We start from the raw sequence: 27630 nt of genomic DNA on the forward strand, positions 1-27630 counted from the left end.
ATGTAATATGTGGTTTGATTCTAAAACTTGCTCCGACAAAATGGGTTATAGGTACAGGACAACAACATTCTAAACTATTCTAATCTCAATGTCAAGGTTCCGACTGATGTACCCAACCAAGTCAGCCTCTGAGACTATCAGATTTCTCTAAGAACTATTTTATTGAGTACAGAATACAGAAGCTCACCTTGGACATGAGACTGAATGATGGAGAACCCAAAGCTATCCAAAAAAAAAGACTCCACAACTACCCTGTGTCTACATGCCTTGTCAAGTACACTATCCACTTTCTGTGGATCAACCTCAGTTAGTTTGCTTGCATCCATGCATGTACTATCACTTATTTGGATTGGTGACATCTTGCCTTCAGCCAGTTCCATCTCTTTATCCTTACATTTCCTTTCAATAACCTGTCTAAAGCCATTTGATTCATATGTGTATTCAAAATGTCTCAAATGGAATCACATACCATACAAAGGCAACCTTTCGGTTACTAATTCAACCAGAATGTCAGGTTCATGAATCCTGTCAGGCCTATGTATTCAGTGACTCATCACTAAAGCTTCAACTTCTGCTTTTCCCCTTGATCTGCTTTGACCCGTCGGCACCAGTTGCCTTCTGTTATAGGAGTCCTGGTGTACCTGTCATATTTTAAAGAAGGATTGCTTCCATTATACCAGACATCCCCTTCTTATCCACCATATCACAGTTCTGTCAGTTCAACAAATGTTTTGTTGAAAAAGGATACGCTGAATGTTTTGGGGAAAGCAAGCCAGCCAGTAAGTTGTTTGTGTTCTGGAAATTTCTATGATTTAATTTTATCTCTTCTTCCAAATGACTTCAGAGAAATGTCTTTGTTTCCCGACTACACACTAAAAATTTATATATGTGCACGCACAGTATGAATAAACAATAAAATAATACATACAACTACCAAAAGAGGAAATGCTAAATAGGCAGACAACCTAGCCATAGATAGCAATAGAGAGACACAGTTACCAGGGGGAAATTGCAAATTGTCCAGCACAAAATGCAATAAGACAGGTCCTTCAAACTGAACAACCAAATAGGCTCATTAAATAGGCTCTTTGGTTGATTTCCTGGGGAGAGAGATTAGAAATATGCCTGGTCTCAGAACAATCAGGGTCATGCCACCCCAGCAAAGGCAGCTTAAACAGCATACTTAAAAATGAAGTCTTGTTTCCAAATGCTGTGCAGAGAGTGAAATCAGCATCATCAGTGATGCCCATATAATCCACACTCCACCTCCTCAATAGAGGCTGTTGTTGTGTCAGCCAGGCATTGCAACAGCTCCAATTTAAGCAGGCTAAGGCAAAGTGGATTTCTGTCTAGGTTCCCTTGCTACCAGCCATGTCCCTTTGGAATTCTGCATGAGCTTCTGACTTGTGCAAGATGACATAATCAACTACAGCCTTCTGCCTATAACATCAAGAGATCTCCAACACTCAGCAATTCCCTTGGCTTTCTGATGTCTTCCCAGTACATGTACCAACAGATGCGGAGGCAGAAAACTAAGTACACTCTAAATTGATGGGGTGTGTGTGTGTCTATGTCTGTGTGTGTTTATATTTAGTTATATATCAAATTTGGAGACCACCCATCTCACTCACAGAGCGAGTATATGTGCATATGTAAATAAATATATAAATCTAGGGCTTTATTAATATCAGTTATTAATCTACAGAGTTGATATTATTTAATACAAAAAACATCTTGCTGCATAACAGGAAAAAGACCAGCTGATCTTTCTCAAGTATGAGAATACCTTACATCCGTGATGGCGAATCTATGGCACACGTGCCACAAGTGGCACATGGAGCCATATCTGTGGGCACCTGAGTGTTGTGCTAGCTCAGCTCCAGCGTGCATGCACGCGCTAGCCAGATGATTTTCAGGCCTTCCGGGCCCACTGGAAGTCAAGAAACAAGCCATTTCCTGCCTCTGGAAGGCCTCCGGGAGGTGGGGAAGGCCGTTTTTGCCTTCCCCAGGCTCCTAGAAAGCCTCTGGAGCCTGGGGAGGGCAAAAAACGGGCCTTCTGGTCCCACTGGAAGTTGGGAAATGGGCCATTTCTGGCCTCCATTTCTGCCAGAGGGCCTCTGAGGGGGTGGGGAAGGCCGTTTTTACCCTCCCCAGGCTCCTAGAAAGTCTCTGGAGACTGGGTAGGGCAAATGATGGGGGCACTGGGGGGGCACTTGCATGCACAGGGGGCGGGGCACATTGAATTATGGGTGTGGGCACGCACGTGATACCCCCACACTCCCTCCGCTTTTGGCACGTGATGGCAAAAAGGTTAGCCATCACTGCCCTACATCATAGACATAGCAAATCAGCATGCCATCTCTTACAGTGATCCAAAAGATGCACCTAGAAAGCTTGCAGATAGAAGAATGACAGCTCTCCTCTTCCATTATTGTTCTTATACTCCTACCATGTTTTGATAGGTTGTTCCTATGCCTGGACGCTGTTCTCTAGTAGCTATTGATAAAACGGTCCTTTAGGAATTTGTCTAGACCTCTTCTGAAGCCATTTAACCTATCAGCCAATTAATCTTGTGTAAGCACATTGCACATGTTAACCTCTATCATATGTTCTTTGTGTCTTTTCTCTAAAAATCAGCTCCAACCACTGCATCTTATCTTCATATAGAACATAAATTCAAGTCCCTAGATCATCTTGGTTGGCCTTTTCTGCCCTTTCTCTAGCTCCACAATTTCTCTCTCAGATGTGGCTGCACAATAAATTTGGATTGGGGTATTATAATATCAGTTGAACTACTGTGTCTCATCCCTTTTCTGATGACCTAGCAGAAAATTTGCTTTCTTAATCACTGTTGCATACTGCACAGATTGATTTCACTTAATCATCTACAACTACTACAAGATCTTTTTCTTGGTTGGCCATTGACAGTTCAGTCCCCATCATTTTATAAGTGAAGCATGGATTCCTAGCTTCAATAGGCATGACACTTGTTGACACTGAATTGTACTTGCCATTTAATAACCTAGTCACCAAGTAAGAAGAGATTCCTTTGGAGTTCTTCATGGTTTATTTCTGTTTTTTTCTACTTAAATTAATTGAATATGCCTGACTCTAAATCATTTAACAGAACAGAATTAATAGAATAACAGAGTCGGAAAGGACCTTGGATGTTAACTAGCACAAAACAGATTCTTGGGAGAATTCATTTATCTTCTTAAATTATGAAAATTGTCCATATAATCCTATGCTTTGTTTTCTAATATTCAACTAGTCATCAGACCATCTCTCCTGCTATCCCATGACTGCTCAGATTATTGAACAGTTTTTGATAAAGTGATAAAGCACATCACCTTCACCCATATTCTTGTTAACACATTTAAAGAACTCAAGCAAGTTAATGAGACAGCACCCTCAACCTGCCCAATCTGTGTTCATTGCTTCTCCCTCTGTATGCTTTACATTTTTATTTCTGTTTTTGCCAGTTTGTTTGGAAATGTTTAAGCTAATTTAGTTGTAGTTTCTAAAATCCCCTTGGATTTATTTTTATACATTAGAGTTACACTGGCTACTTTCCAATCCTGAAACACAACGCAAGATTTTAAGAACATATTTTTCCCATACTGTACATTTTCAATGCCATTTTTTTTAGTTCCTTAAGGTCTCATGGAAGGATGCTATCTAGATTTTGAAATATTTTTATTCTGAATTTTTCAATGTGTACTAGAAAACTTTATCTTGTTACACCTGTTTGTCTCAAATGCCTAGATGGACTATAGTAGACTTAACGTATATTGTTCCTATTTCTTCGAATTACAGTGTAAGCAGATTAATGAAATTCTAGCTATAGCAGATTAAGCTATAATTAAATATTAAACTATGTTTAAATTGGAAAGTACATTTAAAAGTTCAGTTCCCTTAATATTTTTTCAATCAAACTTCAGTGAAGTATGTAACTGATAGATTGATTTTCATACTTACACCACATAAAGACTTGTGAAAAAGTTCTTTTATGAAAAGGCACTAGTGACATGAGTTAATTTCTCACTCCATTTCAGAAGTAGATTATAGCAAGAAAGGAATGACATACATTTGATGATCATAATTATAGTCTATACACGATAAATTGTTTGCAAAACAGTATTGTATGTACAATGAGAAATTTCATATTTATATTTTTAAAAGAGCTTATTTGGAAAATTATAACATACATCACAACAGAATGACAATTTATTTATTTATTTAAATAAATTAGTTCATCTTTTTTTTTAAAAAAAAAGCAGATGTGAGTATTTTACCATTAAGCCAAAATATATTTTAATAATATGTTTATTCCCATACAATTACCACCCACCTTAAACTTAGGGATAGTTTATCAGAACTTATTAAATTATAGTTTACAAAGTGTTGGCTCCTTTCCGTGTCCTCTTCTCACCACACTAGCAACAAAGACTTTTATAAAAGCAAATGACGTGTTGTAATGTGCATACATTGATATAATTAATCCTTAATAGAGCAAGGAGCTTCTGTTTTCAGATGAATCATAATTAATGGAAGGGGCTGAAACTGTTTTAATCACTCTGCTGAGGATGAAATAACCCAGATACATACAGCAGAATATGGGACCAAAGAGACCATAGAGCCATAGAAGGAAATGTATATGCCAAATAGATTAGGAACAGGACACATCAAGATAGATGAACTAAAAGTGCTCAATTTTAAATGAAAACATAGGTAGGGAATTGTAAATACCTGGTGGAATGGAGAGGGCCAGCTAAGTCTTGCTACCAACTATTTAGATTATACCAGATACAAAAAGGCTTATTGAGAACTCCATCCAAAGGAATCCGTATGATAGCAAAACAGGGATTTTCAAATTTTGGGTCCAAGCTTTTGGGGAATTGTGTGCAAATCTGAGAAGCATGACACATTTTGGGGCATGACCATACAAAGCTGGATTGCTGTTAAAACCTGGTTCTGTTCTGCCCAGTCAAACTATGTTCTTAAGAATGTCATACATAGTTAGAAAACAACAAAAATTAAGACTATCCATTATACTTACATTTCTACCTTAAACAAAATAAAGCAACGAAGAACAATGTTTAGTTTAATTGTTAAATGACTAAACAATAATACAAAAGCAAAGATCTCTTAATTAATGAGAATGTCATAATACTAGGAAAGTCATGTATAATCAACAAGATTAAAAAACTAACAACAGGTTATATGGTTTATCTGTTGAAGTAATTACTAATCTTTTTACAATAGAAGTAATCTTTACAATGTTATTTAAAATACAAGCATTCATACCAGGCACTCTGGGAACATTCCATTATTAATAAATCTGCTGCTATTTAGTTAGTTTTTTTAACAATTATTTAATTAGTTGACAGAATTGTAACACCTAATGGTTGGGGGCTGTTTTTACTGTTGTTGTGAGGCACAAGGTCATGGCACATAAAATGGCTTACTGTATAAATCTAATATATAAATAAATGAGACAGTGTTAAACCTCAGGAAAAAAAAATATTTATATTTCAAATTCTGCCATAAACTATATTCTTAGATAATGGAAATAATGATTCTAGTTAATCAGAGGACTGTCTTATGCTTAATATTCTATGACTCTATACCTTAACTCATAAATCTATATGCATTACTTCAGTGATAGAACAAGATAAAAAATAGTTAATAAACATATTGGTCCTTCAAATATAATTTTGAAGAAGTGCTTTGGAATATGCAGGAACATGAATGCAGGATCTCTTTAAAGTTGCATCTTTAAAGCAGCTGCTTTTTTTTTTTTTGGTTAATGCAGAAACTGAAAAAGATACTCTATAGCTCTTTTAAAGAGGTATTGTGCTCCCACATCTTCAAAGAAATTCTGAGTATTTTTCAAAGCCTACATAGTTCTAAAATGTATCAATTTTACAGACAGGCATAAATGTTAACGTTTTATTTTAGATCACATACTGAACAATTTGATCACCAATAAGATAACTTGTTACCTTGCTCTTTTTTACTCGATCACGTGTATGAATTCTGAGGCTTATATTTGATCATTAATATAGTAATGACTAGTTCATATTTAATACAAGTTCTGAGACTTAAATAGAAGTGGTCAGCAAGTATAAAACTGCTTAATTGTCAGAGGCTGAAGTTAGTAAGTCTGCAAGTGCAATTCAGGATAGGAATTATTACTTATAAATGCCTACATGTTATGGGCAGTGTTGGGCACAATATATTTGAAGGATCACCTTACTTCTATTGCAGAAGGAACAGTCTGGGACTCCATCAATCAGTTATTGTCACCTCGTGAGATTCAGGAATTGTGCCTGTTCTATAGCTGCACTAGCCCCCTGGAACATCATACAGCTTGAGGTTTGGCTAGTCCTGACTTTACTCACTTATCAGAAAGCTTGAAGACCTGGAGACTAGGAAAGTAACTTAGCCCATGCTACTGGTCAGTTGTGTTTTCAGGAGCCACTTCGTGCTAGTTGGGGCTGGGGAATGTAGCTATCATTCCTATGCAATTTAAGAATGGGAGGAAGGGAAAGCAGGTTTTAAACTTGCATTATGCCTGTCCGTATATGCCTGGACTCTTTATTTTGGCAGAAGTTGATCTTTGTCTCATTTAGGTTGCTCTGTCTGTAATCAAGGAATGTAATATGTTCAAGTTGAAACCTGTGACTGCACCAAGTTCCTTGTAGAATTACTGCAGCCATCTGAAGGCAACCTTTACATTTATTTTTTCACTTAGCAGTTAGACATGATAAACCATTAATATATTTTAAAAAGGCAGTAGTATTAGGACAGCCCTTATGTGAATAGACCAAACGTTATGTAAAAATTCTACACTTTCAGCCCTGAAACAGTTGGCCTACAGATTTAGAATCTCTAAGAGAAGGAAGCTTAGCCAGTTGATCAACATCAGTCTCTCCTCTACAAATTAGAACATTTTCATGGTTCCATCTGCTGCCTTGCCTTTCTCTTTGGAGGTAGACTTCTCCAGTAAAAGTACAGGTAGTCCACAAGTTACAACAGTTCATTTAGTGACAGTTCAAAGTTACAATGGCATTGAAAAAAGTGACTTATGACCAGAGGTGGGCTTCACATAATTTAACAACCAGTTTGCCTAGTGCAGAACCGAAAATGTGAGCGCACGCGCATGCATACTTCACACGGGGAAAGAGTGGGACATTTTGATTTGGTCTGCCTTGATAGAGAGGAGATGTTGACGAATGATTGAGGATGATGGTAGACTCTCCACAGGATGGAAACTTAAGGATTTTTAAATTAATTAAATAGTGATACCTTATCTATAAAGGAAATCAAGTAAAACAAGAAATGCTGAAATTCAAGCCACCTGTGAGATTGAGCAAATCCAAACTTGGAAAAGTTTAATATTTCTTAAAATCTCAAATTTTTTTGAAGGGATCCCAATTGGGACAGTAGACAGAGTCCTAAAACTTGCACGGAGCACTCTTGGTACACAATATCTGCAAATTCCCATCCTGGGAAGAGTCTACTATCGTTTTCTCCTCTCTGTGAGTTGTCCCCACATCCCATCAACTGGGAAGTGCCTTTTCCCCTTCCTGCTTCATCCTTGTTGTCCCACAGTGGTGAGTTGTCCCCTCATCCAGTTTGCCAGGGCAACTTGTCCCACATCCAGTCAGCTGGGGCAAGCTGCTGCTGGTGACCTGGCAAGGGCAATCTGATGGCGAGTCGGCGCAGCAGTTGTCCCATTCCGGATCACTGCAGGGCCCCAGTGGTCATGAGATAAAAACTCAGACATCCTATTGCTGTGGCTGCCCAAACCCCCATTTCCAGGTGACCTTTGTCATCCTTGTCTGCCTCCTCTCACCTGGACTCACCATCCTGGCCACACATGGGAGAGTTGATGTGGAAACATCCTGCAGATCAGCGGAAGAGGGTTACAGATGGAGGCTGGGTGCCACAGGCAGGCACTAGGGAGCATGGGCAAGTGGATGTGTTGTTCAGCCATATATTTTTTTTCATCCATCCTAATTGCACACTGGTGACATTAAGCCAGGGAACAAGGTTTGCTCTAGAAAGCATGGCTCTTGTGATATTGCTCCTACAGTGGCAGAAGCATGGGCAAGATAGGCCCAGGCAAGCAAAGTGGGGTTCTTCTCACTTGTGTAAAATGTTAAAGGAGGGTAGAAGGAGGTGAACTCCTAGGCAAGTGCTTCTCGCCATTGCAGCACTGGGCTTTGTGCTGCACTGAGGCAACAGGGATGCTTGCCATGCTGCAGGGCTTGACGCAGCACTCTTTGATGGAGTGGTAGAGGGGTGGGAGAACATAACCATCCCGCCAAGAAAGAAGACAGAGAGAAAGGTCCATGGGGGTGGTCAGTGAGGGAGACATACAATGGCCTCTTCATCTCTCAACCATGTTATACAGGGAGGCAAAAAGATGGGAGGTAGATAGATGGATCTGGGAAGTTGAAAGGAAGGCAGTCGCTTGCCTTGGAAGAACTGAGGCTGGGAGTTGGGATGACATGGATTAGGGCGATCCTTATTTAAGTACTGCTTGTAATTTGCTTAACAACAGCAACAGGGACTCTGGAACTGCTGTCACTAAACAAGACAGTTATGTGACGTGTTGCTTGACAACCACTTTGCTTAGCAATGGAATTGCCTATCCCAATTAAGATTGTTAAGTGAAGACTACATGTAATTAACTTTGGATAGATCCTCATCCCAAACTCTTGATCACTTATGAATCTTGGGAGATGTGAGTTCTTCCACTCTTCAAATATGACTATTCATTTATTACCACACTCTAATTTCTAGTTTAAAACAAGTTATATTCCCGGATTGTTGTAAAGATTTGAAGAGGGAAAGAATAAATATATACAATCGTATTTTCAGTTTCATCGTTTCAGCTGAAGTACTAAAACAAGGCCATATTCTTCTGATATATAAGTGACAGAGGGTAATATTATCAATATAGATTGTCCTCAGACAGGATTACAAATAGATTAAACACACTGACTTTATTATCCATTCTGAATCTAGATTAACATTGGTCTGCTCTATTGGAACTAGACTGGCATGCATAATTCATGAACATACAGAGCTACAGCTTGAGGTCTGCATCCTTTCTACCCATACTGGGTATCAACATGAAATTAAAATCAAATAATAAAAGCAGCAACAATATATTTTTCATTATCTCAAGTCCAGTAATCAGAGCTGTAGTTAATCCCTTCTTATCTTCTGAATATAAGCTTCCTAGAATTTGGCAATTAAGTTTTATTAGCTTTAATTAGATATAAAGAATAGTCAGCAAAATTGATTTTCTCATAGCCTCTCCAAATTCAGGGTTAGTCTTTAAAGCTATCAAAATCCATGCAGAATCCGTGCTTTCAAACAGTTCGTGCATGTGTATGTGATCCAGAATAATTCCATACACAGAATTCATAACCCCCAACTAATAACATTTCTAATCACATAATGTTATTACACCAGGTCAGAATAAAACATTGCGAGTATTCATTGTTCAATGTCTGCTACAACAGGCATTTATGATATATTCTCAAGATTTGTGGTGCCAAAAATACACATTCAGAATGACATTCCTTATTTTATATCACAGACAACTATATTACATACCCACTGAAGAAAAATATATTTAAGTATTATAACCATAACATTTGTTAATAAAATCACTCTGGCTAATAGAACAAAGGTTAACATTTACCAGCATGTTTTCTACGCCCATGATTGATGTATAAAAATAGACTAAATATTGCATGTTCATTTTCAAAACAAATACAACAGAAATTAATTGTATTCCAGTCATACCTGGAAAACAATTAATTGTATTCCATTCATGCATGTTTAATTAAACAGACAATTTGTACAGGTTTCTAACTCAGTCTCCACTGACATATAAATGGGAGCAACTTAAAAGAACACAATAACAATCTAATGAGCTAAAAGGAATATGAGAACACTAACTAGGAAGATAGTTTTGAAGACTAAACAGATAGTCCTCATTTAGACCATTGGTTTAGCAACTAAAGTTATGACAGTGTTGTAAAAAGTGATTGATGACAGGTCCTCTCACTTACAACCACTGCAGCATCTCTGCAGTCATATGATCACAATGCGGACACTTAGCAACATTTACACAGTTACAGTGGTCACAGCCTCCCACAGTCCTGTGATCACCATTTGTGTCTTTCCAGCTTCTGATAAGCAAAAGCAATGAGGAAGTTAGCAGGAGGTTGCAAGTCATGGTCATGTGATATCTGGCTTCACAACTATAACCAGGAGTGCTGGAATTGCCATTGCTAAGTAGAAGTTTCATTTAATGACCACGTTACTTAATGATGGAGTTGCCAGTCCCAATTAGGGTCATTAAGTGAGGACTAGCCATATGTTCCATTTCTAGTCTTTCCAGGGAAAGGCAACAAGCATTATTAAAATACTTCTTACATGGCTAGATTATTGATGTACAAGTACACAATAAGAAACATAAAGGCAGCTCTAATTTTTAAAAAGGCAAACTCATAGTGATGCTCAGTTAATCTTCAGACCAAGTGAGTACCTAATTCTTCAAATTGCGTTTCAAAAGGGTAGTTTCTCTCATCTCTCATCAAGAGATTCATGGTAATGTTATTGGTTTGTCCCAGAGGCTTCTCACTCCATCCCCATCATGAAAATGCCTCTCCCACACATAAATGGAGAAAATAACACACTGCCTTCTTTTTCCGGTAACTAGATAGTCCTTTTTAAAAATGGGATATTGGATTAAAACCCCTGATCCCTCAGCCTTTTTCCACTGCCACCTTACATGAACACCGTTTTTTCCTCTTATTTTAGTTTATTCAAGACTAGTAATATCAATAGTAACCCTTGTCACCATATCTGTAAGCTACCTATTAAAACTATCAACAGTATCTGTGTCATTTTTTGATCATTGTTTTAGCCTTAAGTGTATACTTATGAGCATTCTTGCCTGCTAAATGGTATGAATTTCTAATCACCGCAGAACAGAGTATTACTGTTTTTATCGATATAAACTGAATGTGTTGCTGAACTGTGGTAAACAGAATGCAAAAAATAAAAAATAAAGAGGGATGTACACTGATGAATTATGCATATCTGCCTTTAATTTGTAACACAGCAGGACAGTATTCATCTGGATTCAGAGTTTATAATCAAGTCAATAAAGATAATCTACTTTTAATACATGCCAAGTAAACGAGCGTAATATTAAAGCATTGTGAACTCTTTCATCAAACCAAGCAACCTCCACATGTACTGACCTACCATTTCTGCATCAAGAGAGCTGTAAGGGCAGTAGGTTGAGTCCTCAAGATCTTAAATTATTTAAACTTGCATTTAAGGCAACAAAGAAACTTTTATAATTGGATGTTTTTGGTCTTAATGTTCATTATGACATTAATATATTGCTTTAGTAATGATGCAATGGATTATTAATATACCTTTATACTTTAAACATTAACTATTTTGAGAATCAAGAAAAAATAATACCTAAAAAAAAAGAATTTAAAATATTAGATATTTACCTCTGTGATATTTCCATTACTTACGACAATGTGGCATGGTTCAATATATTTATTTGGAACATTATAAAACTGGAGAACTATTCTCTAAGAACAGCAATTAACCACTTCAGGGGCAGAACACCCCCGTTAAAGTTGTGGTCCACACAGGAGCAGAAATAATCTTTTTTAGAATATAAAATAATGAAACCATGCAGTCTGTGTTCTGCACTGATACTTTAGGGAAAGCCAGTTCGAAGAAGAGATTGCAAGAAAGGTGGAGGAAAATATAGGCTTTGCATAAGAACTCATCTTTAATGAACTGTTGCTATTTAGAAAACTAATACTGACACATTTAAATACAGAGGGAGGGAGCAAAATTTATTCTCTGGACAGAATAATCACAGAAGAAATTAGTGAGTAAATGAAATACCCCATCAGTGTTTCTCAACACTTCAGAAACTCCAATAAGTTAGTGGGCTAATTTACATCAACTCAGATTCTAGGAAGCTACAATTTTAAAACCAGAAATGTAATATGACTACAAATACTGACCACTAATCAAACTACCACCACCCAAAAAAACGCCCAAACCCAAATGCAAAGCAATTGCAGAGGAAACTACCAAAATTGGATTTAAATCCTTAATACATTTCACTTTCTTTCAAAATGCAAATAGCACAATTTCTTATCAAATTATATTTAGTAACCAACTAGAAAAATAAATACATTATATTGCATGTCAATCACATGAAGGAATGTCTATGATATTTTTTTTTTTTTTAAAATAAACATTTTCCAAACAGGAATCCAGAACAAGAATATTTTAAATGCTGTTGTCCAAAGCAGTACTAACAATACATTTTTTTTTTTTAATGAGTAACTGAAAAAAAATTGAGATGTGTTGAGAAATCAGTCTTCAAATTAAGACAAGAGTGTGCAACTACTATTGACATAAGGCCACTCCAGACTTTATGCTTAAAGGTCGGACTTCCAAAATAAATTAGGCCTGGATGTTGTAGAGCAGTGGTCACCAACTGATGGTCCGTGGACCACTGGTGGTCCGCAGAAAAATGATTTGCATTTTTTATATTGCACTAAATACTATTTAACTTTTTTTAAAAATTCATATTAATAGTCTACAGGATTTAAAATTATGAATTTAGTGGTCCCTGAGGTCCGAAAGGTTGGTGACCCCTGTTGTAGAGAACAGTTTAAGGGGGTGACATGATTGTCCTCGTTGCTGCAAAGCATAACAAATCCTTTTTGCACCAGAACCTATCCAAATTCCAATAAATGCCCCCCTAAAGCCAGGACATTTTGCCCCCACTCAGTCAGAGGACTACAAATAAGACTGCACATTTTTGCATCCCTGAATTGAGACAAACCTTAATATATTTAATGAAAACACAAATATTCTAAACATTTTAATATTCTCCTTTATATTAGCCTGTTTAAGCATTTCCACTCATAGATTATCAAAATTCTCTAATATTTACAAAATCTTTTATGTCTTTTCTGCTGATCATCATTGCTTTATTTATCCTTCTCTCAACTTTATAAACACACAAAGCAGAAAAGAATTCCCACAATGAAGAAAGTGTTCAATACAAGTATTGCTCTGATTACTTAACAGGTTTAATTAAAAACTATTTTTGATTATGATTATGATTAAGTAGTGTATTACTTAATCAACCCAACAAAAATTCAATTCAAGTTTGTATATGGAGAATACAATTCAAACTAAATGTAAGTTAGTCACACAAATATTTTCTCAATATTTATTTGCAACTTATAGGTCATCTACTCAAAAAAGATAGTAGATTTCAACTAGTAATTGTATCTATGCACTGTTTATTTAATCAATTTGCAATATTATAAGCAGATCTCAGTGATAAACACTTTCTTAATTAAAATGGATTCTAATTTATCAGCAATATCAGTTGTAAGCCAGCATCTCCTTTTTCAATCTAATTCTATGTGCATATTTCATTTTTTACTTCCTTTTCACTTCTTTTATTTTCAGTAGGTTATATTTTAGCTTATATCTACTCCACAGTATCAGGTATAACTCTTACATCTTTCAAGAGATAGATAAAATAAAACCGTAGAATTTATATAAGATTTCTTTAAAAAAAATTAGAAATCTGATAAAGAATACATAAAATAGGAATTGTGTATGGCAGTTTACATTCTACAAAGGTAAAATTTTATTAGTTAAAGATTTCCACACAAATTCTTTTGAGCACCTTATGAATTACTTGTATTGGTTAACTATATTTTGAACTATCGATTTAGATAGATTAGAATATTTGGATTTAAGTCAAAATAGTGCCCTGAAAAACACATAGTTTCACCTGACTAAATTATAGTTTGCCATCTCAAAACTCGTATTTTCCAGGATATTGGGTTTTCATGATTCAGTCTGCCTGCCTGTATACACCATGCCACAATTTTATTTATTTATTTATTTATTTATTTATTTATTTATTTATTTATTTATTTAGTTAGTTAGTTAGTTAGTTAGTTAGTTAGTTAGTTAGTTAGTTAGTCAGGCAGGCAGGCAGGCAGGCAGGCAGGCAGGCAGGCAGGCAGGCAGGCAGGCAGGCAGGCAGGCAGGCAGGCATGTATAAGATAATAGATGTAAGTATAAACATGATTATGAATACAGGAAATGGATACAGTAGGCACATTGGTGCGCTTATGCACGCCCCTTACAGACCTCTTAGGAATGGGGTGAGATCAACAGTAGACAGTCTAAGGTTAAAGTTATGGGGGTTTGGGGATGAAACCACAGAGTCAGGTAGTGCATTCCAAGCATTGACCATTCTGTTGCTGAAGTCATATTTTCTGCAGTCGAGTTTGGAGCAGTTTACCTTAAGTTTGTATCTATTGTGTGCTCATGTATTATTGTGGTTGAAACTGAAGTAGTCATTGACAGGTAGGACATTGTAGCAGACAATTTTGTGTACTACGCTTAGGTCAGACCGAAGGCGGCGTAATTCTAAATTGTCTAAGCCCAAAATTTCAAGCCTGGTGGTATAAGATATTCTGATGTGATCAGAGGCGTGGATGACTCTTCACGTGAAATATCTCTGGACTCGCTCAATTGTATTAATATCTGATATGCAGTGCGGGTTCTAGACAATTGAGAATTGGTCTAGCAAATGTTTTATATGCCCTAGTTTGCAATACAATATTACCGGAGAAGAAGCTTTGCAAGATTAGGTTAACAACTCTTAATGCCTTTTTGGCAATGCTGTTACAGTGAGCTCTGGCACTTAGATCATTAGAGATGAGTACTCCAAGGTCCTTGACAGAGTGAGGGTCATCTAGAAGGTTGTATCCACCCAGCTTGTATTTGGTGTTCTGATTTTTTTGCCAATGAAAGACAGAGCATTTGTTGGTTGAGATTTGGAGTTGCCAATTGTTTGACCATTCTGACACATAGTCAAGGTCTCTTTGTAGGGCAGCAGCACTGTCGGTAGTGTTGAATAGTTTAACATCATCAGCGAAGAGAATGCAGTTGCTTATAATATGATTGCAATGTTCATTTATGTAAAGTATGAAGAGTGTTGGTCCTAAAATGCTTCCTTGGGGGATACCGCTGTTAACAGGTGCAGGGTTTGATAGGGCGCTCCCTATTTTGGCTACTTGTTGCCTGTTTGACAGGAACGCAGCTATCCACTTATGCAGGGATCCGGAAATGTCATAAGATTTTATTTTTAGAAGTAGTTTGTCATGTACCATTAAATCAAAGGCTTTACAAAAGTCTATGTAAATTGTATTAGATAGGGGGTGCGAATAGAAGAGGAAGAACGCCGTAGTCCGTTCAGCATTTTATTTCCAGCCGCTATCAGGAGCAAGAGAGAGGCAGGCTGCCAGAGCTCTCTTTTTAAACAGCCCCGGCAGTCTTGCCGGCCACTGACAGTGGTTTATTTTTCCCGCCGCTAGATTAGCCAATCAGCGGCGGGCATGCAAATTGCATAACAAATTGCATCTATTGCTTTACCCTGGTCGAGTTGTGTAGTCCATATGTTTTTGCAGTGTAGAAGTTGCAGATTACAGGACAAACAAACCAAATTGTTTGTTAGAGTGTAGGTTGTTTGTCTCTAAGTGGAGAGTAATGGATTGGTTTATGATTGATTCCATTTACTTTGCAGGTGATTGGTCTGTAATTTTCAACTAGGTTGGGGTCACCCTTTTTGAAGATAGGGATGACCGTAGCTAGTGATCATAGGTTGGGCAAGGAACTGGTCCTGAAAAATTTTTCATAGATTATGCTTAGAGGTTCTGCTATGGCAGAACCTCTAAGCTCTACTTCTGCTTTTAAGAAGTAGGCACATAATCCATCAGGTCCAATAGATAGAGATGGTTTTAGGCTGCATAGTGCCTTTTCAACATTATCTTCTGTAAAATCGATATGTAGTAATCATTGCAATTAGTTGTGGTACAACTAGGAAATGTGGGGCATGAGCCATTGCTGTTTACAAAGACTGAACCGAAGAACGTGTTAAAGAGGTTGGCTTTAATGGCTTCATCATTACAGTCTTTACCGTTAGGTCCTTTTAGGGGTGGGATGGATCTCAAGTCTTTTACATTTGTTATTTACAAAATTATAGAAGGCGCGGGTGGATTTCGTGCATAATTTTCCTCTTGTTTGCTGTGGTAATTCGTGCATTCTGTCTTTATCTGGTGGCAGAATAAAGACGGCTTTCAAAGTTAGCTACCTAGCCAGTTTTGCTTTTTTGCTAGAGATTTTTTTTTTATTGAAGTTTCCTCATTGTTATGGGTAATTTGTTTTTTCTGGTTTTAGAGGTTATTAGTGATACGTATAGTTTAATGTTTCTTTTGATTTTGAGCAAAAAAGTGTTATAATAACCTTCGGCAGTATTACAGCCAGTGAAAGAGGCGAGATGGCACAGTGGTTAGAGTGCAATACTGCAGCTACTTCAGCTGACTGCTAGTTCAGCAGATCAGCGGATCAAATCTCACCGGCTCAAGGTTGACTCAGCCTTCCATCCTTCCCAGGTGGGTAAAATGAGGACCAAGATTGTTGGGGGCAATATGCTATTTAGTATACTGTCTTTGGTGTAAGCCGCCCAGAGTCCTCGGAGAGTGGGCGGCATAGAAATATGAATAATAAAATAAATAAATAAAATAAAATAAAACAGAATTTGTCAATCAAGAGATGAGAGGTCGGTATCTATGATATCATAATTGGCTTTTTTAAAGTTATAATTGGGGATCCCATCATTGTGATCACCTTTGTAAGGACGTATATTGAGACAAAAGTCAGTCATGCTGTGGTCACTGTTGGAAAAGGGTTCTTTTATTTGTAGATCATAAATTGAGTTTAAACTGTTGCAGAAGATGAGATCAAGACAGTTGTTGAGTCTAGCGTTGTTAGTTATTAGTTGATCCAGTCCCAGATTAGTAACAGCGTTGTACAGGGGTTTTGTTTTGTTTTTTTTAATTTGATTTATATGCCACCCTTCTCCGGAGACTCAGGGCGGTTTACAACGCATTAAGCAATAGCCTTCATACTTTTGTATATTTATACAAAGTCAGTTTATTGCCCCCATAATCTGGGTCCTCATTTTACCTACCTTAGAAAGGATGGAAGGCTGAGTCAACCTTGAGCTTGGTGAGATTTGAATTTGCAGTAATTGCAGGCAGATGTAAGTGGATGTTAATTAGTCTGCTGAGCCACCAGAGGAACAGGGTTGCATGTATGGGTTCAATTGTACATTCGTTTAGGGTTCAATTAATAAGAGGTAGTTTGAGGTCACCAAGAAAGATAAGAGGGTGTGGGCAGGAGGCTGCCCATGTTAGTAGTGAAGTTAGCTTGTTCGCATGTTTGAGGTCATAATCAGGGGCTCTGTAACATAGTAAGAAGCAAAATGTGGTATTTAAGGACAGCTCACAGACGATGGTCTCAGGAAGAGTGAGTTCCTGTATAACTTGAATATTTTTTAGATTTAGGGACTTTTTATAGAAGATAGCAACATCACCCCCTTTACGGATTTCGCAATCGGACCGGTAAACATTATAGTCTCTTGTTGTGGTAATGGAGTCTGGGAGGGATGCATTCAGCCATGTCTTGCAGACAAATACAATGTCGAATATAGCCGTATTTAATAAGAGGAGGAATTCAGGCATTTTGTTTTTGAGGCTTCTTGCGTTAAGTAGCTTGCATTTAAGGTATGAAATGGTGGATCTTGAGGAAGTTAGGGGCGTGCATGCCTAGTTTTGGATGATGGAGGGGTGGTTATTGAGACGTGGGCTGTAGGACTTACTTTTGATACAGTCAGCGCAGTACATTATGAAAAAACTTCATGCTCATACCACTCCTTTGTAATTTAGCAGAACATAATAGTCTAGATTCTAGAATTACATATAAGCCTTAGTTTATTTGATTAAATTGCTATGGCAAACTTACTAGAGTCTCTGGTAAATCAGAACTGAGAGGCAGAAATTACTGACTGAAAAGAAAGAACAGTGGGGGACGGGGGAAATGCTGGGTTTACTTAGGTACAAGAAAATACACTTATCAAAATTCTTAGGAAGTTTATTAAATTTAATCTGTTTCTCAGATTAGAGAATGGCTTCCAAAAACAAAGTGGTAGGAAAAAAATGCTAGTTAATTCATCTCCTGTCTGGAAACAAACTGCTTCTTACTGATACAGTGTTTTTGATGAATACTTGAATGGAACTTATATATGTGTTTGTGTACTTTATTTACACATAAATCAATTTTTAAATTAAATTGTTTGAGGATGATGATGATGATGATGATGATGATGATGATGATGATGATTAGATTATATTCATTCAGTTGAGTCCAACTATTGATGATTATAATAAAAACAATTTCATTCTCACATCCATTAAGTCATGAACCTTGCTTAACATGAATGTACTCACTTACGACTTGTTCCTTACCTCAAGTGGCATGGTTAGTGAACCAGTCATCCTTAACTGATTTTGAATTCTATTCTGAATTCCTCTGAATGCAGGCTATTTCTGGCCATTACAAATTGGAAAACATTGTGATAAAGAGATCTAAAACAGGACATGTTTACATTCTCTAGCTAGTTCTGATTTTAATATAGCCTTTGTTCTGCACTCTTAGATGCTTAGCTTGAATAAATTATGGATAGTGATGATGGTGGATGATTAACTGTTCCACTCAGAAGTTGCCAGAAATTAAGATCACTTTAATAAAGCATTATTACTCAGTGTGATGCATAAATTAGAAAACTCTTTCTTATCTATAGTCAACAACTTAAGTTCCTTTTCAGGGATTCTTATCTTCCTTCTTTTTAGGTTTTCCTGCTTTAAGCAGCTGCTTCTCCTTCAGATGCTACAAAGCAGCCCATCCTGTTCTGAGTGCTATCCAGATATGTGAACCCCAACTGTTACAATTATCAGATGTGCTTAAAATTTGGAGCATCCATATATCTGGAGACTGGGAAAATTATAACACTGTCATGCCACAAGCGTTGATAAACAAAGATAAACAAAGAAACAATCTATTTCCCAACCATATCCTCTTAGCCTTACAAGCTTGCACCCTTCATGTTTGCATTAACATATTGAGACATACCGGTAGCTTTGCAATCAACATAGAGCTCCTATGCTGATTTCAAGCTGGACCATCCAACTAGGACACTCAACAAACAAAACACAATTCCACTTGTTTGGACTGAGATGGCAAGCAACACATTATATTAACAAAACAAACTAGACAATTTCATTAAACAATTCCATGTTCCAAATACTTACACTTGAATCAAAGCTATGCACACTGATTGCATCTTCATCCTGGGTACTCTGCTTGCGTTTCTTCTATAAAATTAGAACAATACAAAAGAATTCAGTAGCAGAAAACAGAGAAGTATAATATTGCACTATACTGTATGGTAATATAAATATTTTTCAATTAAAAATATGTTTCTTATTTACAACTGCTCACATACTGTGCATGCGCTCAAATTTCTTACTTAGTAAATCAAGAAATATCTATACACATACACATATACATGCATTCCTGAAAGATTTTGGAAAAAGAACGTGTAAAAGAGGATCTTGTGATTAAGTAACATACATAATTTTAATAAGGTGAGTGGCTGTATAAATTTGATGAACATTTATAAACACCTTGTAACATTCTCCATTTCAAAGAAAATTCCATTAATATTTTAAAACTACGAACTGATTATAAAATTTGAAGTGCAGAAAGCCAGCATTAAATCATAATTGAATAATTACATAGAAAACCCAGAAAGGTAAACACTATAAAAATACCTATCCTATTAGATATTCTTAATTTTGTTGTTGGCAAAAAAGTCACTAGTAAATAGATTCTTCTTCCCCATTCATTTTTCCACCTCAAAATTTGCTTCAAAATACTGGGGACAGTCTTGACCAGAGAAAAACTGCAAGGGTGAAGAGGCTACAAAGAGGAAAGTGTTGTGTGAAAGGCATAATATTAGATGTGGCCAGTATATTTACTTCTTATTTACAGATTCAGATTACTATAGCTATAAAGCAGGGTGAAATCCAGCAGGTTCTGACAATTTCTGGAGAATCGGTAGCAGAAATTTTGAGTAGTTCGGAGAACTACTCAATAAGGGCCTGGTGGCTCAGCAGACTAATAGCATTGTGATTAACACCAGCTGTCTGCAATTACTGTAAGTTCGAATCTCACCAGGCTCAAGGTTGACTCAGCCTTCCATCCTTTCTAAGGTAGGTAAATTGAGGACCCAGTTTGTGGGGGCAATAAGCTGACTTTGTATAAATATACAAAAGTATGAAGGCTATTGCTTAACGCATTGTAAACCACCCTGAGTCTCCGGAGAAGGGCGGCATATAAATCAAATTAAAAAAAACCAAAAAACTGGCAAATACCACCTCTGGCTGGCCCAAAGTGGGGTGGAATGGAGATTTTGTAGTATCCTTCCCTGCCACGCCCACCAAGCCATGCCCACCAAGCCACGCCCACAGAACTGGTAGTGAAAAAAATTTGGATTTCACCACTGCTATAAAGTAAACAAAAAAATCAAGCATCTGCAGTGAAAGTATGGAAACTATAAACAAGCAAAATCTAATAAAATAATGAGAACATACTAATTCTTGATAAGAGCCTTGGTGGCGCAGCGGACTAAACTGCTGTTAAAGTAGCATTTAGCTGCCAGCTGCCTGCAATTACTGCGAGTTCAATTCTCACCAGGCTCAAGGTTGACTCAGCCTTCCATCCTTCCAAGGTAGATAAAGTGAGGACCGGTTTGTGGGGGCAATAAGCTGACTTTTATAAAATAGAACATCGCTTGCGGGGGCCAAAAAGCCCTACTAAGCAGGTATATACAAAAGTATGAAGGCTATTGCTTAATGCATTATAAGCCGCCCTGAGTCTCCGGAGAAGGGCGGCACATAAATCGAACTAATAATTAATAAATAAATAAATAAATAAATAAATAAATAATTCAGCCAACCAATGATGTTATCTGAACTAAGCTAACGAGCTACCTTAACCATTTTCCAGAGGACAACCTTCCAACTCCGTATATTAGTCTATTTACCTTGTGTACCAAACATCTGGATACAAGCATCACCCCTCCTTTTACTATGATCCTCTTGAAGTGCAATGTTAGCTGATTAAATCCAAATTCAGGAAAGAGAACTCTATTTTATTCAAATTAAAGCAATGTTTATATCAAAGTTTTACTCTAGCTTTTAAATTGCAACATTATTATAGCTCATTTGTTGTCAGATGAAAACAACAACAGGTCCACACCTGAAGATTCAAAACTACTGATTTATTGCTTCAACCTATGTAAACAAATCTTCTCAGACTAATAGTTTACACATAAATAAAATTAGACAAAGGTAAACTCATTCATTTGGACTTATGACTATGTAAATACTCTAAACTGATGCCCCACTTGACTCCACCCCCTGGTTCTGCTAGTCTCCCTCCTACATTTATTCGCATTAAAAAAAAATTAGCCATTTATGTAAGTGAAAAAGTTATTGGTGGAAGAAAAAAATAATCAACATTGCCATTTTGCTAGGTCAAGTTACCCATGTGAACAGTTATTTGTGAAGGAAAGGCAACTGTAGAAGAATGTGCAGTTCCAAGATAATTTTCTAAACATTTGTCTTAAATAGGTTTACTTTCCTATCTACATATCAAACTAGATATTAAATGCAATTTGACATTTAAGAAGTAAGCTTTTAACAATTTAGATTAGAATGCAAACAAAAGCAACATCTTCTTTTTTTCCCTTTTCATCATCTTTTCTTTTAAGCTGCTATTTGCTTTTAATGGGAACATTATTGGCATTAGCTCAAACAGACAGACTCTCAAGAAAACGATTAAATTCATCCTTCACACTTTCTTTGTCCTTGTCAATTATTTATCTATTTCCAAGCTGATGCAGTTTCCATTAAAACATAACAAATAGTGTTAAATGCAAAGATACAGAGCAAGTATTGTTTGCCCCCAAGCTGCAACGTTGTTAGACCAAATAGTATAGCAGTAAACATTTTATAAATTTCATATTTAATGCCTTCCGGCAAATTCTGTACTCCAATCAATACAGAATGACAATTGATCCCGAGACTTCTTAAACGATCACAAACTAGTCCTTATCTTTTAGCCTATCTTACCTGGCAAGGCTGGTATAACAATTTTGGAAAAAGAACCACGCACACTATCATGAAAGGTAGAAACTGGTAAAATCGTCAATATGTGCTGTGAAAATACAATGGGCAAAATTTACCTCGAAGGTCTAAAGCTCCAACATAGCAATATAGTGACTTCTACTCTGCCAGTGATAAATTGTCTGGAACTGTTTTTTTAAAAAAATCCTGACCCTAATTGCTTCCTGAATACAAACATCTAACTAGATAGGTTCCATGGCATCTACCATTAAATCAAAGAATTTGGCCCAAAATCCCTCAAAATTATAAACAAAGAAGAGGAGGAGGAAACATAGAAAGCAAACACCGAATTCTCACAGGGACTGGAAATTAAAAAAGGTCAAGTTCATATGTTGTTCACAAAGAACTGGCAACAGGACGACACAGCAACACCCTGTTCCAAGTTATTATTAACAATGGGAAATATAAAATATAACAGCATGGTATTTAGTTTCTAGGGCAAATTAAAAACAATTGAATTTTTCTCTTATATCAGATGCACTTTTAAATGTTATATTTAGCTTGTGATAGCTTTTATATACTGAAAAGCAAGGAAAGGACAGATTTCTAGTAAAATTGATTGGTTTTTTTACTTTTAATAATAAGCTACACTTACAATGAGACTGAAGTCAAGTCGATATATCTTAAAAGGATCTAGTAAGCAGTGGAGAGAGGTTAGTGAAAAATATTGTTCATTTTCAGTCATTTACTCTTGTCTTTCAAGGTTCAATGGATAATTCTGTTTAGAAGCAATAAGTTATAATAACATTTACAATACATTAACAACCAGTAGAATTCCAAATGCTGAAGTTCCCACAAATGCAAAATAGAGCTTCTCTTCTCTTTACCCTAAATGCAGTTGTAATTAAAATTAAGTTGCTTAAAAATACTGATTAGCTCTGCTACAGAATTCAGTTGCTCCTCAGTGGTCACTTTTCCAGCCAGAGAAGACACTACTCTCATTTTGAAGATGGGATGCTAAATCTGAAATGGAATGACTACCCTGCTAAGCATATGGCTGTGAGATTTGACTGAAGATACTTATCTTACAATTTACACTGCTACTACCATACAAATAAATCAATGTATTGAACTTTGAAAAGAGAATCAGAAAGCAACACCTAGCCAGATTCCCCTTTATGTTAAAAAATAACAACCGTATAAACTACTGTAAATTCAAAATCCATTAATTATGGAATCTCTGCCAATTAAGGCTGCTAGAAACTATGTTCATGAGTTTTAAAATGGAATAATAGGAAATGTTGAGACTATGTTTACAGACAATTATATGACACCTTCATCAAATTATTTAATCAGGAATCTCAATTTGTTTAATGCCTGTATAATGAATCATCCATTTACATGCATTTATGCTTCAGGCTGGTATAAACAGCAAGTTTGCACTTAATGTTTTCTATTTCGCCTTCACATTTATACAAAAGAAGAAGAATCAATTGTAACTTAACAATGTGACACAGGAAACCCCAAAAGAAACATCTGCATTTTCCTGTATAAATTATATCCAGTAAGCTGTCTACAATGCAATCCAATAAAGAACCAGCACAGAGTGAGTGATTCATTCAGAGGGCTCAGGCTAAAAAAACAAAGAAACCAGCTGGTAAGTACACATCAATCTGGAAGTGTATATTTGGGGATAAGTATTATAATCGTCTTCAAATATTGTCTTAGATAAAAAAAAATAACTTGAGAAATGAAAGTCATCAAAGCCGGAGTTTATACTACTTACAATGAAGTTAGTCTGATAATTTGTACACTGCGTGGAGATCTATTTGAACTTCATATTCAACCTGTTTAATTAGATAACTTTCTCACATACTATTTATTTCTTTACTAAATGAGAATTTATATGGCTGCCCAACTCACACAGGTGACTCAAGATGGGTACAACAATGATTAAATGACTCATTTGTTTTGCAATACAGCCTGTTTGCTACTAATTAGATGAATTAACTTCTCTTAACTAAGGTGACATTAAAATTAAACATCAAACTATCTAAAGCTACTTAAATATTTTAATTTTATTAAAAAGAGGTCAGTCCCATTTTAGAACAGGTATGCATCTTCCCCATTTTTCTGAAAGATTTGTGCCTGCTGAAATACACATGTAAAAAGTTATGTTTTTGTCAAAACTATTGTTTGTTGGTTCAGTTAATTTAACTCTATTTAAATTATTAAATTAAAATTATTTAAGTCTAAATTATTGTGATCAACCAACTACATCTATGACTCAGATCCCATGTTGCGCTTAAGCCTAAGAATGTGCAAATGAAACAGTTAATCATTATCAGTTTCAGACTTTCTTTTTCCCCCTAAGATTAATTATATATACTATACTATACTATACTATACTGTACTGTACTGTACTGTGCTGTGCTGTGCTGTGCTGTGCTGTGCTGTGCTGTGCTGTGCTATGCTATGCTATGCTACATTACATTTTAATTGGTACTTTTAAATTTTATTTGAAATAGGCCACAGGCATCTCTTAAACAAATATCACACAATGAACTGCTGATAAGATCTCTACCTTCTTGCCAAAATAAACTCTCTTGTTCCAGCAGAAACAAATATTTTGATCGTACTTAACAATAGACCTAATGGTCTGTTCATATAAACAAAATCAATAATAAGTAATACCCACAGAATAAATGTAATGAGCACCAAGAAGAGTAATAATAAGGCAGTGAGTGCTCTCAGGAATCACCCATAAAGTGCAAATGCTCCCTGAAAGTAACTCAGTTTGCAATTCTATATTCTAGATGTGTTATCACGGTGTGCATATGTAAGATGTGCTATTTTTCTTTACATACTTTGTGTTTAAGATTTATAATCTGTATCATTCTAAAAGCTCTTTGGGGTATATACTGTAAATAAGGTAATATGATACAAAAATTATAAAATAAAATGCAATTACTCTAAATCTAAAACAATAAAAATATAATAGCAGCAGTGGCATAGTTCTTATTGTGCCTATTGACCTCCAAAGGCCTTCTGGGAATTGCCAGGTCTTAAATGATCTCCAGAAGGTCATCAGAGTGGGAAGCCATTTTTACTTTATTAAGGCATCAATTGTTCTATATAAGGGGAGCAGCCATCAAGAACACTTCCCTTCACATCCCTGCTGGTGCATCTCCTAATAGTAACTCTAATAATAAAAAAGAACCACCTATTAAAATTGCCCCAGACAGATTGCTTGAAAACTGAGTCTAAGTATGGTCTCCAACATCTGACTCCGATGATGCAGAAGATCACAACATCATCTAGCTTGCAGCAAATATGAACAATTCAATCTAGGAAAAGGCCAGCTAGATACTCTGCCCTAAACCTAGGTGGCGCAGTGGTTAGAGTGCAGTACTGTAGCTACTTCAGCTGACTGCTAGTTCAGCAGATTAGCAGATCAAATCTCACTGGCTCAAGGTTGACTCAGCCTTCCATCCTTCCGAGGTGGTTAATGAGGACCCAGATTGTTGGGGGCAATATGCTAATACTAATGCAATATGCTAATATGCAATATGCTATATGCTATCTTTGTAAACCGCTGTAAAGCACTATGAAGCAGTATGGAAATCTAAACATTAATAATAATAATATACAGGTCCTTCCCTAACTGTGAACAATTCCACCAATTACACTCTATAGAGAACAGCTTCCCAATTTTGGCAACTTTAAGATCCCAGAATTTCAACTCCCAGAATTTCCCAACTAGCCATGCTGGGAGTTGAAGTGCACATGTCTTAAAGTTGCCAAGATTGGGAACCCATGCTCTAGAGATGCTGGATCCATAGGATTCAACACTCAGAATTCTTACAAAATTTGAAATGAACGGTAATTTTTAATACAAGAGAAGAAAATTATTAAATGTAGCATTGAAGTGTAAGCTTACTAAATTAATTATATGAAATCAAACCACTTTTATTTTTTATCCTGGGCTAAATCACTCTGTAAACTATGCCTTCTGCATGCCACTCAAAGGCCATATGCAACTCCCAACCTGGACAAAGTTATACATTTCTATATTATACATAGGGAGCCCTGGTGGTGCAATGGTTAGAATGCAGCACTGCAGGTTGGAGTTCGATCCTGATAGACTCACGGTTGAGTCAGACTTCCATCCTTCCAAGATTGGTAAAATTGTTGGGGGAAATATGCTGACACTATAAACCGTTCAAAGAGAGCTGTAAAGTACTATGGGGTGGTATGTAAGTCTAAGTGCTATTGCTATACAACCTCAGGACCTATTCCTCCCTTATCCCTTACAATTCCTCTTTCCTTCATTAATCATAGAAAAGAATTGAACTAAACTAACTTGGTTTACCTGATAGGGATGAGATTTCCCATCCAGGAAAGGGCACAACTGGGTGATGTGAATTCAAGAAAGCCACCAGATTGTACACCTGGGGAAGTCATAGTCTTGTTTATTTTAAAAGAACTAAATTTTTCAGGTATAGACACTCAATCTTTCAGCATATCAGTTTAAATAATGTATATATATATATATGTATATGTATATGTATATGTATATGTATATATGTATATATATATGTATATATATGTGTGTATATATATATATATGTATATATGTATGTGTGTGTGTGTGTGTGTGTGTGTGTATGTATATATATATATATATATATATATATATATATATATATATATATATGTTTTCTCAGGTTTTCGCGGGTGTTTGTATGTAGGTCTTTGGTTATTCGGGTCTTCTCCCACGTAAAATTGGAAGTGTCTTGGCGACGTTTCGACGAAGTCTCATTCGTCATCTTCAGGCTGGTGTTCTCGGCTTCGTGCTTCCAGGAGCAATGTAAGATCGCAGCTGTCTCTTCCTTTTAACTGCTAGTGGGGGTATGAGCTGATTGGGTGGGAACTTGGCTGTGTTCTGATTGGGTGGAGGTGTGTTCTGATTGGTTAGGGGCTTGGCTGTGCTCTGATTGGCTGGGGGTGTGTTCTGTTTGGGTGGGGGCTTGGTTGTGCTCAGCTTAGTCTGAGTTGCAGGGGGATTTGAGCTGGTGAGCTGCGTTGTTGTTGTTTGGCTTCGTGTTTGTGGCCGTGCGAGCTCTTCATGGTGGGTGTCAGTCTGCTTCATGTATGGATTGGAGGGGTTTAAAGTGGCTAATGATGCAGCTGCGGTCTGGCTTCTGGTCCTTGGTCGTGGCTCATTATCAGTGTGGGTTTGAGTCTGCTTTCTGCGTGGATGTGTGATGGTGACATCAGGTGTGGCACTCGTGAGTGTGGGTCTGGTGTCATTCGTCGTGTTAGGGACTCATTTGTCAATAAGGGCGGGTTTCCAAATGGCTGGTAGGCGGGAGGTATCGTCTCGTTTGTTCATGCTGTGTGGGCATTTTTCTATCTCGATGGC

The 27630-nt window shown here is 36.7% G+C and overlaps 1 protein-coding gene across 2 annotated transcripts in view; it reads right to left on the reverse strand.

The window, feature by feature from the left end:
• ARHGEF3 (Rho guanine nucleotide exchange factor 3) overlaps positions 1-27630 on the reverse strand; it is a 134662-nt gene that overhangs the window by 61710 nt on the left and 45322 nt on the right. For both annotated transcript variants that reach the window (XM_060688323.2, XM_034436806.3), the window contains exon 4: positions 19326-19388. In XM_060688323.2, coding sequence (XP_060544306.2) covers positions 19326-19388 — 63 coding nt within the window. The remainder of the gene's footprint in view (positions 1-19325; positions 19389-27630) is intronic.

Source organism: Pantherophis guttatus, chromosome 2 (assembly GCF_059756535.1).
Source record: "Pantherophis guttatus breed Tessera chromosome 2, ASM5975653v1, whole genome shotgun sequence".
Taxonomy (NCBI): Eukaryota; Metazoa; Chordata; class Lepidosauria; order Squamata; family Colubridae; genus Pantherophis; species Pantherophis guttatus.